Here is a 13,309-nt window from a genome sequence, read left to right as displayed (position 1 = left end):
AAGCCCTCAGGTATAAAACTTGATTTAGATATCAAGGAAGATTTTATAAGATTTAAAACTCCATGTAGGACCAACAGAAAAGTCTTCCAAAAACTGTGAGCCTTACTCAATCTATTACGCTTGCAGAGCGCATGTTTCTCCCTGTTGAAGGCCCCCAGGTGCTGGAAAGGAATAGTGCTTAGAAGGGTAAGCAGTGAGCTTGGCACTGGGGCCTGACAGGGGCTGACTTCTCCTTGTTGCTCAGCGGATGGGCATCTCTGCATTGACAACCAAACAGCCGAGGCTTTGCTTGCCCGGTACAATAAGCCCAGCCACAGAAAGCTTGAGTCCCAGGACCAAGCTGAACAAAGACTCAGGAAAACAACTTCTCCACACAGATCATCTTACACATATCGAGTGGGCATTTTCTTATTCTCAGAAAAATAATTACAGGGCGCTTTTAAAAATATTTTATTTCCATGTGGCTACCTGCATGCTAAATTTTATGCTTAAGATAGTGGTTATGTTTTCTATCATCATTCTTATGAAGGTACACATCAATTTGAGGAAAATCAAAATGATAAAAATCCAAACTTATAGAACAGGGACATTAAGGGAAGTAATTTGCTTCATCAAAGCCCCACACACCTTTAAATACTTAGTCCTGCCCTCCCTCCAGCCCATTCAATGATTTGCAACCCTGCAATTTACACTTAGCTTCTTAGAAAAAATACCATTTTGGTATGTCTGTAGTTTTACATGCTAATGCCATAAAGGACGTTTTCAAAGGCAAATTTAAAATATATCCTGCATACCTGGTGAGTTTTTATTTCAATTTCTGAGGCTCCACTGGGGGGAAGAACAGACTGATTATTTACTATAAATCCTTCAAATTCATCTTCTTTCCCCATCTGCCTAGCTATAGCTTTCATGCTGGGGTAGAGAATGTCAGTTCTATTAAAGAAGAAAGACAGAAATTAGCAAACATATTTTTTCTCATTTTAATTCTCTGATAATTATTTTCATTCATTTTATCTTTCCTATCATCAGTATCCTAACCCTTTCACAGATATATCAACATCTAAATTCACCACAGTTATCATTTCTTAGCCACGTGAAATCGTGAGGCTTTTTCCCATTGGGTGCATATAATCTCAGTCCTCACTCTTCAAAATATTGACAAGTCTTCACATTTCCTAGTTATCAGGGACACTGACTATAATAATTTCACAAGATAAACAATCTGGCTATACCAACTTTCTGTTGTTGTTGTTTGTTTTTGTTTTTTGAGAGAGAGTTTCACTCTTGTTGCCCAGGCTGGAATGCAATGGTGTGATCTCAGCTCACTGCAACCTCTGCCTCCTGGGTTCAAACCATTCTCCTGCCTCAGCCTCCCAAGTAGCTGGGATTACAGGTACCCACCATCACATCCGGCTAATTTTTTGTATTTTTAGTAGAGACAGGGTTTCACCATGTTGACCAGGCTGGTCTCAAACTTCTGACCTCAGGTAATCCACCCGCCTCAACCTCCCAAAGTGCTGGGATTACAGCCGTGAGCTACCACGCCGGCCTAAAGCAAACATTCTTAAGCTTGGTAAGGCCCAGGGTGTATGGGGGTGCTTAGTAAATGTTTGTTAACAGACACATGGCAGAAGCAACACGCCTTCCCAGCCAGCTACGTCATTCGAGCCAGGGCCTGCAGCTGCTAGCATGCCTCCCATTCCCCAGACCTGTGCCCCATGTGCCATCTGTATATCTCTGGCTGCAGTGCCACAAGCACTCAGAGACTCAGCCCATGGGTCTAATGGGTCATGTTAGGATTCATGGACCAAATCTCGCCCTCAGATAAAGGGGCAGGAAGCTGCCATCCCCAAGGTTCTAGTCATGGCCATGAATTTCAGCCTCAGCAACACTCACTCGTAGAGCTCTGAAAACTGTTTGTGGAGAGAGACAGAGTTGATATCCTGGCCTTGCAGCTTGAGTCGGCCCCAGTGCTCCTTTAGCACTTCCAGCTGCTTCCACAGTATCAGAAATGATCTCAGCAAAGCAAGGGACATCACCGCATCGCACGGGCCCTCCAGCAACTTGGAGGCTTTTGGGCTGTTTCGGAACTGACTTCTGAATCCTGGCACTTTGGACCAATCTGGCTGAAAGCATTATGGAAATCCTTCTTTACTGATCATGAACCAACACAGGCTAACCTTTTACATGCAGCTTGTGTAAAACAAAGTCTTTGGAGAATTAACTTTTTCCCCAGGAGGAATGGTTCACAGGCCTACAGCACATGTAGAGTTGAGGGAGGTTGACCATCCTTCATGAACAGTTTATGGAAAGGATAGGAATGTATCAACTGCAGCTTTCTGCTTGGGTCTGGAACCACTCATTTTGAAAACTCTCTTACTTGCATACTAACGTTTTATCCGCCTTTGAAAAACTGAGCCTTTTGTGTTTTCCCTCTGCATTCTGGAAAGTACTCTTCAGTACACCTGAGATTGAAGTTCCCATCATGGTGGAGCCATGAAGTAACTTTCCTTTGAGGATTTTACCCATCTTATGGGTAAAGAAATGGAAATTTAAGTTTATCCTACCTCCTGTTTCTTCTCATCTTTTAGAAGTTAGGCAGGAAACATTTCTCTTAATTAGAATTTATCATTCAATAAGAAAGATTACTTTAAAATTATGATTTCTTCATTTATTCATTGGTGCTTTCCTTAAGTAAATAATTGTGGAGGGGCTGCTATGAACCCTGCAGGATGTAGAGGAAACAAGGTATTCAGGTCCTTGTTTGCCCTGCTGTCCTGCAGCCAGCAGTCTGAGGGCCAAGGTCACCCAGAGTGAGGAACAAAATGAGGACCAGATTCAGGCCCACTGCCTGTCCACAGTGTCTCAGTCACAGAAAAAGGAGCTCTTCTTGGCAGACCAGGATGGCAAATCCCGTGATGTTATGATAAAAAGAGGCTTAAAGAGCATTTAGGTGACAGCACCTGAGACACTCAAGTTTCCTGGCTAGAAACAGGAAGAACAACCTGGTATAACTGGATCCTAGAGCAGTGGTATTAACATACATAAGGAAAAGCCTGCCTGCCAGGAAAAGCGTTGGTCAAATTGTCCAAGGAAGAATTGATAAGCAAGACCCAGGGGAGAGTGAGTTCTATAGATTGCTGGTAACTCCTCAGTCTTGTAGCCTGCCTCCCCAACAATCAGCTAGTGCATGGATTTCCAGATTTCATTTTATCCTCAGAGCTCTTTCATTAAATGAAGTCTTATGCACTGGCCCAAATATTCAACAGACCAAGGACAAGCATGGTGACATGAAGGGGATAGCCTGGAGGCCATGTAATTGCACGCCACCCCCAGCTCAAGAAGCCCCAAGGTGTCTCTTAGGAACCCCAGGGCTCCTTGGACCACAATTTTAAAAGCCCTGAGCCAATTCATCACCTTTACTTTGGAGCTTTGGAGACTGAGGCCTAGTGAGATCAAAAAACTTGTGGCATAACTGGGGCAGGAACTCAGGAGTCCTGACTCTCAGGGCAGTATAAATTCTGCTGCTTTCTATCGTCTATGAATAGCTAAATACTCCTAAATAAAAACACATGAAATAAAGTTAATTAAATAATAATTTTAAAGCAAATTTGTTTGTTTATATGTTCATATGATGAGAAGTCTTTTCTACCTACGTGCTTTAATTTAAAAGACAAAAGAAGGAACAGGAGCCAAGATAAATAACAAGGTGGAGGATGGTGGGGAATGTCAGAAAAAGATGGTAATCCATCACAGACAGGGCCAAAAAATGGCAAACAGAAGGACCTGAGGGCCCAGCATGTTTTTTGATCTTGGCACAATTTGATCTATATCCAGCTTTGCAAATGATCATACTGGGGGGCTTCTACAAAATATTCCCCTTCTTGATAAAAAGATAGATCTCCAAGGAGAAAGCTTTTTTGCTCCTGTTTTTATCTTACAAAAATGAGGGAGATGTTTGCCGACACAGCTACATGGCAGACCTTGAGTCCTTGAAGTCACTGTTGAGGGGCTACACCAACCTGAACTGCCTCCTTCTAGACTTCTTATTATGGAGGATTAATATGCTTCCCTAATTTAAGTTATAGCTAATGGGACAACCTGTTACTTGCACCAGAAGCACTCTAATTGGCACAGAGAAGCATCGGGGGTAAGGGTGGATGATCAGAAAAATCTTCCTAAAGAGAGTGGTTTTGAAGTGGAAATCTGAAGGATAACTAAGTAAGGATAAGAGTTAATCAGGTGATGAAGCAGAAAAAGGAAGGAGAGGGAAGTTTTCCACTAGAGGGACCAGCTTGGGAGAAGTACAGAGGAGAGCATGGTGCACTTGACAAATCGAAAGACATTGAGGGTAGAAATATTGTCAGGAGTCAAGTCACGAGGGGCTGATGAAAGCATTTGGACTTTTCTCATGGCATCTGGAATCCATTGAAGAGTTGTAGTGAAGGAAGTGACATAATCAGGCTTGCATTTAAAAATATTACCCTGGTGAATGGATTGGAAAGAGGTGAGAGTAAGTGTACGGAATCCAATTGGAGGTCACGATCATAGCCTAGTGATCAGGGATGATGATGGTTTGGACTCATAGAAGTGGGTACTGTGGGGGAACGGAGAAAGAAGACAAACTTGAAAGATATTAAAATAATTGATAGTAAAACTTGGTGACTGGTTGTGGGGTGTGGGACAGAAGTCAAAGATGGTGCCCAGAGTTTTTGGCTTGACCACCTGACAGAGACTACGGGGGAGGGGCAAGATTTAGGGAGTAAGATGACCTTAGCTTAGGACATGCTGTCTCTGAGATGGAATAAGTGGAGATATCCAGCAGGCAATTGAACATGTGAGTCTGATAGGATTGATATTTGGGCTAGACATATAGATTTGGATCATGGCATGTGAATGTCATCAAAGTTATAAAAGTGGATGGGTTTTCCTAGGGAGAGGGTGAGGAATGGAGCAACCTAGTAGAGAAGAGGATGAGGGAGCTCCAGGACCAGAACGTTGGGTTGGAGTCTGAGCTTGTCTCCTCATTACCCATGTGACTTTGGCCATGTTACTTAACCTTTTTAAGCCTTAGTATTCTTAACTATAAAATGAGAACAATGAAACAACCTATCTCATGGAATTATTGTGAGGACTAAATAAATGAATACATCAAAAGCAATCTGAACAGACCTCAACTTGTAGGCAATAATAGTAGTGGTATTAGTAGCATTCAGGGCTGACTTAATGGCTTGGGCAGAGGAGGCACAGTGCCTAGGGCTCACAAAATGCCTTATTTTTTTTTAATCAGAAAAAAAGACCTTTTAGGCTAAAGAAAATGCCTTAATATACGATTTTAATATCTTTTTCTTTGTACTAGCACAATGTTAAAATATAACTTTTAAAGGTTTTTCATGGCGGAGGGAGGAGCCCACAAAGGTAAAGGTGTTAGGGCCTGTGGAAGTCAAAATGTGGCCCTGGTAGCAGTGGTGGGATAGATTATAAAAAACATTTTAGGGTTGGCAGAGGTAGAGGACCCTACAGAAGGGTCTGAGAAGGAGGGCTCAGCAATGTCAGAGGAAAGGTAGGAGAGACTCATGCTGTGGAAGCCAAGGGCAGAAAGGCTTTGAGAAGGACTCTGTCAAATGCTGCCAAGGGGTTAGGTAGGAAGGTGACTGAAAGTACCCAGGGGATTTAGTGACAAGGACCACCTCTTGATGAGACACGTTTCAGTAGCAAGATTGGGAAGACAGACTGTAGTGCTGCAAGGAGTAGCAGGAAGGTAAGAAAATGAAGATGACAGATTTAGGCATTGCTCAGAAAGTTTGGCTCAGACAGAAAAGGTCTTCAAGTGGGGGCACCAGCTAGTTTGTCTGGCATCCAAACATGTCTCTGCCCAGTTCCCAGATACATGCAAAATTGTTTAAAGTCATGATACTAGGAGGGCTAGTGGCTCTTGCACCTTAGAGCTTCAGAGTGATAAATCCAGAGGAGGCAGTGCCTGCCCAGGAGGCCATAGGCCAGTAGTTGAGTGTGAGGACAAGAGCCCAGGCCTGAGATGTCCACCTGGGGCTTCTATCAGACCCCTCTGGCCCTTCCAACTCCAGTCCTAGATGTGTGACTCACAAAGAAAGCATTCAGTTGGTGTTTTTGTTTCATTTGTTTCAATAGACCTCCTACAACTTTTGTCCCATTTTAAAAATTAAAATAGTTGGATAGACCATAATCATGGAACTTAGAAAATGCTTTGCAGTGGCTACCCCTGCTCCACTGTTGCTCCCAGGTGGTGTTGGCACAGTCCCGGGACCTACTGAGAGAGGCTATGGGAACATGTGGCTCCCTGGACCATCTCCCCAGCAGAGAAGTCCTTCAGCCCAATACAGTACTGGTCAATATGGAAACGATTCCCCAAGAATACCTGTGCATTTTTGCCCAGTGTGGCTTGTTGTCCTGGGGAGGCCTCCATGGTCACATGATAGCTACTCAGAACATCTTCCAGTAGCAGTTGCACACCCACCAGTTCTCCATGAGCCACCTTGTGGTCACGGTCACTCAACCCACAGAGGCACAGCTAAAAAAACAAAAAAACCTTCCATTTGAAGACTATATATATATATTTTACATATGGTTTTTAGGAAGAAAACTAGGAGTAACTGTATTTACAAGAACCCATCCTCTCAACTGCTAGAAAATTCATAAAAACCAGAGTAACATTTCTAACTTAAAGTTTTCTTTGAGCACATCAAACTTTTGGCTCTGTATGAAAATGCCAAGTTTCCAGCCCTTACAGCAGATCTGACATGGTGAATGTATAGTGTGATACCAATTTTTCCTTAAAAGTACAGATATAAACACACATACGCAGAGAGAAAATACCAGGGAAATAAAATGTGAACTGTAATTGTCTCTTAGTTGTGGGACGATGGTTGATTTTTAATTTTATTTTACCATTTTATTTTATTTTATTTTATTTTATTTTATTTTATTTTATTTTATTTTATTTTTTAAGAGTCTCACACTGTCACCAGGCTGGAGTGCAGTGGTACGATCTCAGCTCACTGCAACCTCCATCTCCTGGGTTCAAGTGATTCTCATGCTTCAGCCTCCTGAGTAGCTGGGACTATAGGCGTGTGCCATCACACCCAGATAATTTTTGTATTTTCAGTAGAGACGGGCTTTCACCTTGTTGCCCAGGCCAGTCTTGAACTCCTGAGCTCAAGTGATCTGCCCACCTTGGCCTCCCAAAGTGCTGGGATTACAGGTGTGAGCCACACCCAGCCATATGGTAAATTTTTTAAGACCATTTTTACTATTTTACTTAAAAAACCTGTTCTACTTATGGATAATTTTGAATATATAGAAATCAAACAGAAAAGTTCCTATCACACAGCCCCAAGAACCATTAACCCGTGGCCAGTCCCATCCCATCCACCCACTCCCCCACCTCCATATGGTTTTGAAGCGTATTTATGGTTGATTTTCATGTTGTTCTTAATACTTTTCTATGCTTTCTATTTTTTAAATAAAAACAATATTTACTTAAATAATCAGGGGAAAACATTTAATAATGAAAAGAATCTAACAATTTAAAAGAAGTTAACGGCGGAAAAGAAAACAATGAAAAGAAATTCTCCCGACGAGTCCTGCTTTAAAAAGTTCCCTTCCCACCACTGTTTATGGACAGGTCAGGAGTCACACATCTCTGAGCCTCCAGCCTGGGAGTTTCTCTAGGAGGCCCAGCCCATGACTGGAGATGATTGGCCATTCTCCCAGATCACTACTGTTACGAGAACTGCAGTTGAGTCTACAGCCCAGGCCCATGCCAGTTGAGAGCATGCTTCTCTTCTATCATAAGAAAATGTGACTCACCTCGTGGTCCCAGGTTTACAGCTTCAAAATCAAACACCCTGCTTATCTCACACATTTTTCATCATGGGTGAGAGTAGGAGGATCTGACCTGTGGACCCAATGGCAACCATCTTTGCAGTCTGCACTCAAGAAGTTCTCTCTGTAACAATGGAGAAGACCTATCCTACCTGCATATTATATTCTAGGGTATCTGGGCTGCTACTCATAGCTGGGAATAGTCCTCCATCTTCCAGAAATGCTCTCCAAGGAAACAGCTCAAATGCCTAAGAGAACAAAATAATAAACATGATAATGCTGTACTTTGTGTTCAAAATTAATAGATATCTGTATATGAATAGGATATCTGTGTCTGCACCCCAAAACAATTTTGGATGACTTATTTATTACATGGAAGTATTTCTTGAAACTTCCTAGTGATACAGGAGAGAGTAATAATCTATTTTTTAAATAGTTTTCTCAGCAGATGGTGAAACACAGAAGAGTACTTAAGATTTCAGTGTAATTAATCCGCACCAGTGTTCAGAAGTTCCAGAGCAGTATAACACCAATGGGACACATTTAAAATCAATAAAAATAAATTTACTCAAATGCTCTCAATATCAGGAACCTTAAAAAGTTGTCCTTCATCACTATTGTGCTCTAGTTCTAGGTAACAACTCAAGACCAGCGCCACAAATTATTACATGTGAGTCTCTGTCTCCTCCGTATCACTAACCAATAGCTAAGGCATCCTCTGTCCCTTGTGATACCATGTGCAGCCCTGGAACCAGTGAGCCTGCCTATCTGACCCCATTCTACACTTCCAGACCTGGTTCTGGTTTTAGTCAAGTCCTGGAGTTGCAGTTGATTCTGACAGCAAGAAGCCAGGACTCTTGTATCCACCTAATCCCAGGCAACACCCAAAGGTAGCAAGAGCAGATCCAGTGGTCACGGTCCAGCCCTGTCTTCTGGGTCTAAATGAGGGCCAAGGCTTGGGCCCAAAGTCACTGTCTTGCAGCCACTGCAGGTAGAAATGTTGGTGTCCCTTGGCTTAGCACTATAAGATCAGAATATTAAGTTGGAAATGTTGGAGTCGAAAGACCAGGGATTGTGAGGTAGTTTGAAAGAGATATCCACTAGTTCCTTGATACTCCTCCTGTAAAGAGGTGGAGCTTAATTCCGCACCATCCCCCCTACTTGAATGTGTGCTGGACTTAGTGACTCACTTCCAGTGAAAAGAATATGACAGAAGTGATGAGAGTCACTTCGAAATCTGGTAATAAAAACACTGTGACTTCCATCTTGGGTTCTCTCTTGGACTGTTTGTGCTGGGGGAAGCCATCTACTGTGTTGCAAGGAAGCTCGGTGGAGAAGCATATGTGAACAAGCCTGGAAGTGGATCTTCTGGTGCCCACCAGCAGCCATAGGAGTGGGCTTGGAGGCAGGTTGTCCTCCAGTGAAGCCTTGAGATGATTACAGCCCTGGCCAACATCTTGACTCATGAGAGACCCTGAGCCAGAACTGCCCACCTAAGCTGCTCCCAGATTCCTGATCCTCAGAAACTATGTGAGATAATGAATGTCTATTACTTTAATCTGCCAAACTTTAGGGTAAATCATTATGCAGCAATAAGTAACTAATACAGCTTGCAACCTGGTGCTGCCATGACTCTGGAATAGTCCGATCTCTGGCCTTCCTGAATCTTGAACTCTTTGGTTGTAGAAGGTGGGTAATATTGTTCCTGCCTAGGAGCAACAATAGTTGCCAGGCTTGCCTTCAACAACAGGGGCTATAACCAGGGCTATTGAAAACCCAGCTGCTGACTTCATTTAGGCATTGCAATTGCTATCATGACTATTTATTACATGGAGAAGATTAAGTGTTTGTTTTGCTATCAACTGTGAACAGACAAGCTGTTGCCCCGATCAGCCTGTTGAGTGTTTGGAGGCCAAGACCCTGACTGGGAATCACAGCTGGCCCTGGGGCCCAGACTGTTCCACTGTGCAAGTGAAGCTGAGCCAGTAAAGACAGAGGGCATTAAAGTCTTGAAAGCCCCTGCAGAATCTAAACCAAATGGAAACAAACAGCCTAAATTCCCTACACACAGCACACCATTTACAGTATAAAAATACGTCAGAAACACACCTGGAGGCTCCGTGGATCCAGTGGCTGGGGCAGGCTGAGCTGCGAGGCAAAAATGCTCTTCCTGAGACAGTTGCTCAGTGCTGGTAGCCCATGGCACATGCCGTCTGTGACAGACTGGTAGGCAGGAACATTTCCAGCTGCCAAAAACGTTCTTCTACCAAAACATGGGGTCGGGGGGGCATTTCATTAAAAGCAGTTACTTACATTTCTAAAGTTCAAAACTTTCCTCAAAGTTACGGAAGCAAGAAAACATTTCGAGATATTAACAGGTTCCTTCTTCAGCCACATCAACCCCCGTGCCCATTACCCTTGACTTTCACAGTTCATAGCCCTCATGGGGAGGGTTGGCATACTCTCGACTAGCACTGTCTAGCAGAACAGTCTGCAATGGTGGAAATGTCCTATATTTGCACTATCCAATAGAGTAGCCTCTGGCCACGTGTGGCAGTTGTACACTTGAAATGTGACTACTGTGACTGAGGGAATGAATTTTTAATTTTCTTTTTCTTCTTTTTCTTTTTTTAAAGGCTAGTCAAGCGAAGCAGTGTGAGTGGAGAAAGAATAAAGCAATCTGTAACTGGTTGTAATCAATTAGTTGTAAACACGACTGCACTCAGACCAGCCCAAATTTTTAATTTTCTTTCATTTAAATTAATAATAATTTTAATTAAATTAAATAGCCACATGTGGCTACTGAATAGTGCAGCTGTAGCTCTAGAAAAAAGCTATCAATTGTTTATTGAATGAATTATTTTAAGACCAAAAGCTGAGACAACACTTCTTTATAAAAACTAAATTTAAAGTTTTAAGCCTCCTTGGGGTTTGGGGGAGAAAAGTTCTTGTTTGGTTTTAAACAAAACTTGGCTTTGTATACCAAGAACCACAAACCCTGAAGACTGGAGCATGAAATTTATACCATAAGTCAGAGAGAAGGAAGTATGCATGATAAATTAGAATGATTTTTCTTGTCTAAAAGGAAATAAGAGTTAAACAAGGAAAGACTACTAGAGCTGAGTTCTAGTGGATGCCTAAGGAAAGATGCTGGATAAGTTGCAGGAGGGTATCCCAGAGCAGAAGGTCCTTTTGCTTGGATTCTCTGTGAGGTGGCCTCCCAGGAAGACTAGCAGCCCCTCAAAGTGGGGAGAAAGACCCTCACACGTGGGTATCCAGAGGAATGCTGAACAGCAGGCTAAACAGAAGAGGCCTGGGGTGAGCCAGCTCAACCACAGCAGAGATAAAGGAAGTGGCTGTGTCTTCCCAGCTGCCAGGAAGATTTGAAAGCACTGACAGAAACTTAGATCACCTCTGAGAGGATGGTAGAATGAGAAGAGTGTTGTGTGAGGCCTAAACTTAAGGTCCAAAATTTGTGCTGCCTTGACTTCTGGCAAAACCAGGAGGCCTCAAATAGCTTAGCCACAAGGTCCCCCACTCCCCACTCTGTTCCCACAGATAAGGTCTCCAGGTTTAACGACCCTCCTTATCAAAGGAACCAGGTGCAATTCCTGCTTATCCCTGAGTAGCGGTTTCAGTTCCCTGCCAGACCACAGCATTATTCAAATCAATCACCCCTTCCTGTGTGAAGCACGGAACATCACTCTCTCCTGATATTACAAAACCTGCCTCCCACAGCCCTTGCTTGTTCACTCTGTTCCCAAGTGGCCCTGTATGGGGGGACAGTGTCCTCTTCCTCTGGATTGTGTCTGTGAGTAATAAATTACCACTCGCCCCATCTGTCATTCACCCCATCTGTCCAGGGCCGGGTGTTTGGCCATCCCCATGACCCTAGGGCAGGACCCTTCCCTCTCCAGCAAGTGAAGAGGAGGTGATTAAAACAAAGGGGAAGAGGGAGAATCTTGCATTAACTGATTTTAAATCTCAAATGGATCACTTTTAAACTCCAAGTGTGATTCAGTAATGTGGCATTAGAAAGTTTAATCTTCTTGCCATCAGTAAAAGCTATTTTGAACCACAGGGAACTCACAGGGCACATGCTAGAGTTTTCCTCCAGGTAAGAACTTAATGAAACCTGCAAAGTGGCCCAGAGGAGGCCAGGCAAAAGCTCTTTGCTTCTCAGATGCCAAAAACGAGGGCCGTGGCCTCATTCAGCACTGCTCATGTGAGGGCCCAGGCTCCTATGTGTCTCCCAGGAATCCCCAGACAACCCAAAGCACACTTTATTTTTAAATTTTTATTTCTTTTTGTTTTTAGAGACAGGATCCCTGTTGCCCAGGCTGGAGTGCAGCAGCGCAACCATAGCTCACAACAGTCTCAAATTCCTGGGCTCAGGGGATCCTCCCACATAGGCCTCCCAAAGTGCTGGGATGAAAGGAGTGAGCCACCACACCCAGCTGTCAAAGCACACTTAAATAGCTGCATGTTTAGAGAGAGTTAAGTAGGTGATCATGAAAATAAAAATACATTCAAAAATGAACAGAACGCCAGGTGCAGTGGCTCACACCTATACTCCCAGCACTCAGATCTCTTGAGGTCAGGAGTTCGACACCAGCCTGGCCGACATGGTGAAACCCTGTCTCTACGAAAAATGCAAAAATCAGCTGGGTGTGGTTGTAAACATCTGTAATCCCAGCAACTCGGGAGGCTGAGGCACGAGAGTCACTTAAACCTGGGAGGCAGAGGTTGCAGTGAGCTGAGGTCATGCCACTGCACTCCAGCCTGGGAGACAGAGTGAGACTTTGTCTCAAGAACAAAAATGAAGAGAAAACCAACAAACATTCAAGGAATGAGAGGCTGGAGTTGCTTTCTTTAGAAATTCCTTGATGTACTCCTAAGGCAGGCTTGCTGCAGGAAGGGTTGTATCGCCAAGATATCTCCTCAGCTTTCTCCTTTTTACCCTAATCACCCTGAACATCAACAATACATTCAGACTAGAGGCACTTTTCATGTGATATATTTTATACTGTGCTATAGAGTACCTTCGAGGGACTTCTTTGCTTCCTTCCAAACCTAAAGTGCAAAGGAATTCTATTCTTTAAATCAGGGGGTGGAAAACTAAACTTTTTCGTAAAGGACCAGACAGTAAATGTTTTCATCTTTGCAGACCCTACGGACTCTGTGGCAACTGTTCAGCTCCGCGGTTGTAGTGTGAAAGGGGTGACAATCCCTAGGTGAATGGGCATGACTGTGTTCCAACAATGTTTCATTTATGGACATGGAAATATGAACTCCATATCATTTTCATGGGTCACAAAATACTATTCTTCTATACATTTTTTTTTTTCCATCCATTTAAAGATAGGAAGGCCATCCTTAGCCCACAGGCCATACAAAAATCGGCAGAGACATACTATTCTTCTATACATTTTTTTCCCCAACCATT

The 13,309-nt window shown here is 43.3% G+C and overlaps 2 protein-coding genes across 2 annotated transcripts in view; both read right to left on the bottom strand.

The window, feature by feature from the left end:
* The window catches only part of LOC105536559 (coiled-coil domain-containing protein 162), a 45,260-nt gene extending 37,225 nt beyond the window's left edge, over positions 1–8,035 (bottom strand). Inside the window, exons 1-4 of the mRNA XM_011975953.1 lie at positions 8,016–8,035; positions 6,398–6,550; positions 1,897–2,126; positions 795–933 (exon numbers count right to left, since the gene is read on the bottom strand). Coding sequence (XP_011831343.1) covers positions 795–933; positions 1,897–2,126; positions 6,398–6,550; positions 8,016–8,021 — 528 coding nt within the window. The 5' untranslated portion in view covers positions 8,022–8,035. The remainder of the gene's footprint in view (positions 1–794; positions 934–1,896; positions 2,127–6,397; positions 6,551–8,015) is intronic.
* Positions 7,897–13,309, bottom strand: part of LOC105536560 (coiled-coil domain-containing protein 162-like) — a 23,155-nt gene continuing 17,742 nt past the window's right edge. The window contains exons 4-5 of the mRNA XM_011975954.1: positions 9,973–10,126; positions 7,897–8,111 (exon numbers count right to left, since the gene is read on the bottom strand). Coding sequence (XP_011831344.1) covers positions 8,007–8,111; positions 9,973–10,126 — 259 coding nt within the window. The 3' untranslated portion in view covers positions 7,897–8,006. The remainder of the gene's footprint in view (positions 8,112–9,972; positions 10,127–13,309) is intronic.

This window comes from Mandrillus leucophaeus, unplaced genomic scaffold, assembly GCF_000951045.1.
Source record: "Mandrillus leucophaeus isolate KB7577 unplaced genomic scaffold, Mleu.le_1.0 Scaffold160, whole genome shotgun sequence".
NCBI lineage: Eukaryota > Metazoa > Chordata > Mammalia > Primates > Cercopithecidae > Mandrillus > Mandrillus leucophaeus.
This window is presented reverse-complemented; position numbering and strand designations above follow the sequence as displayed.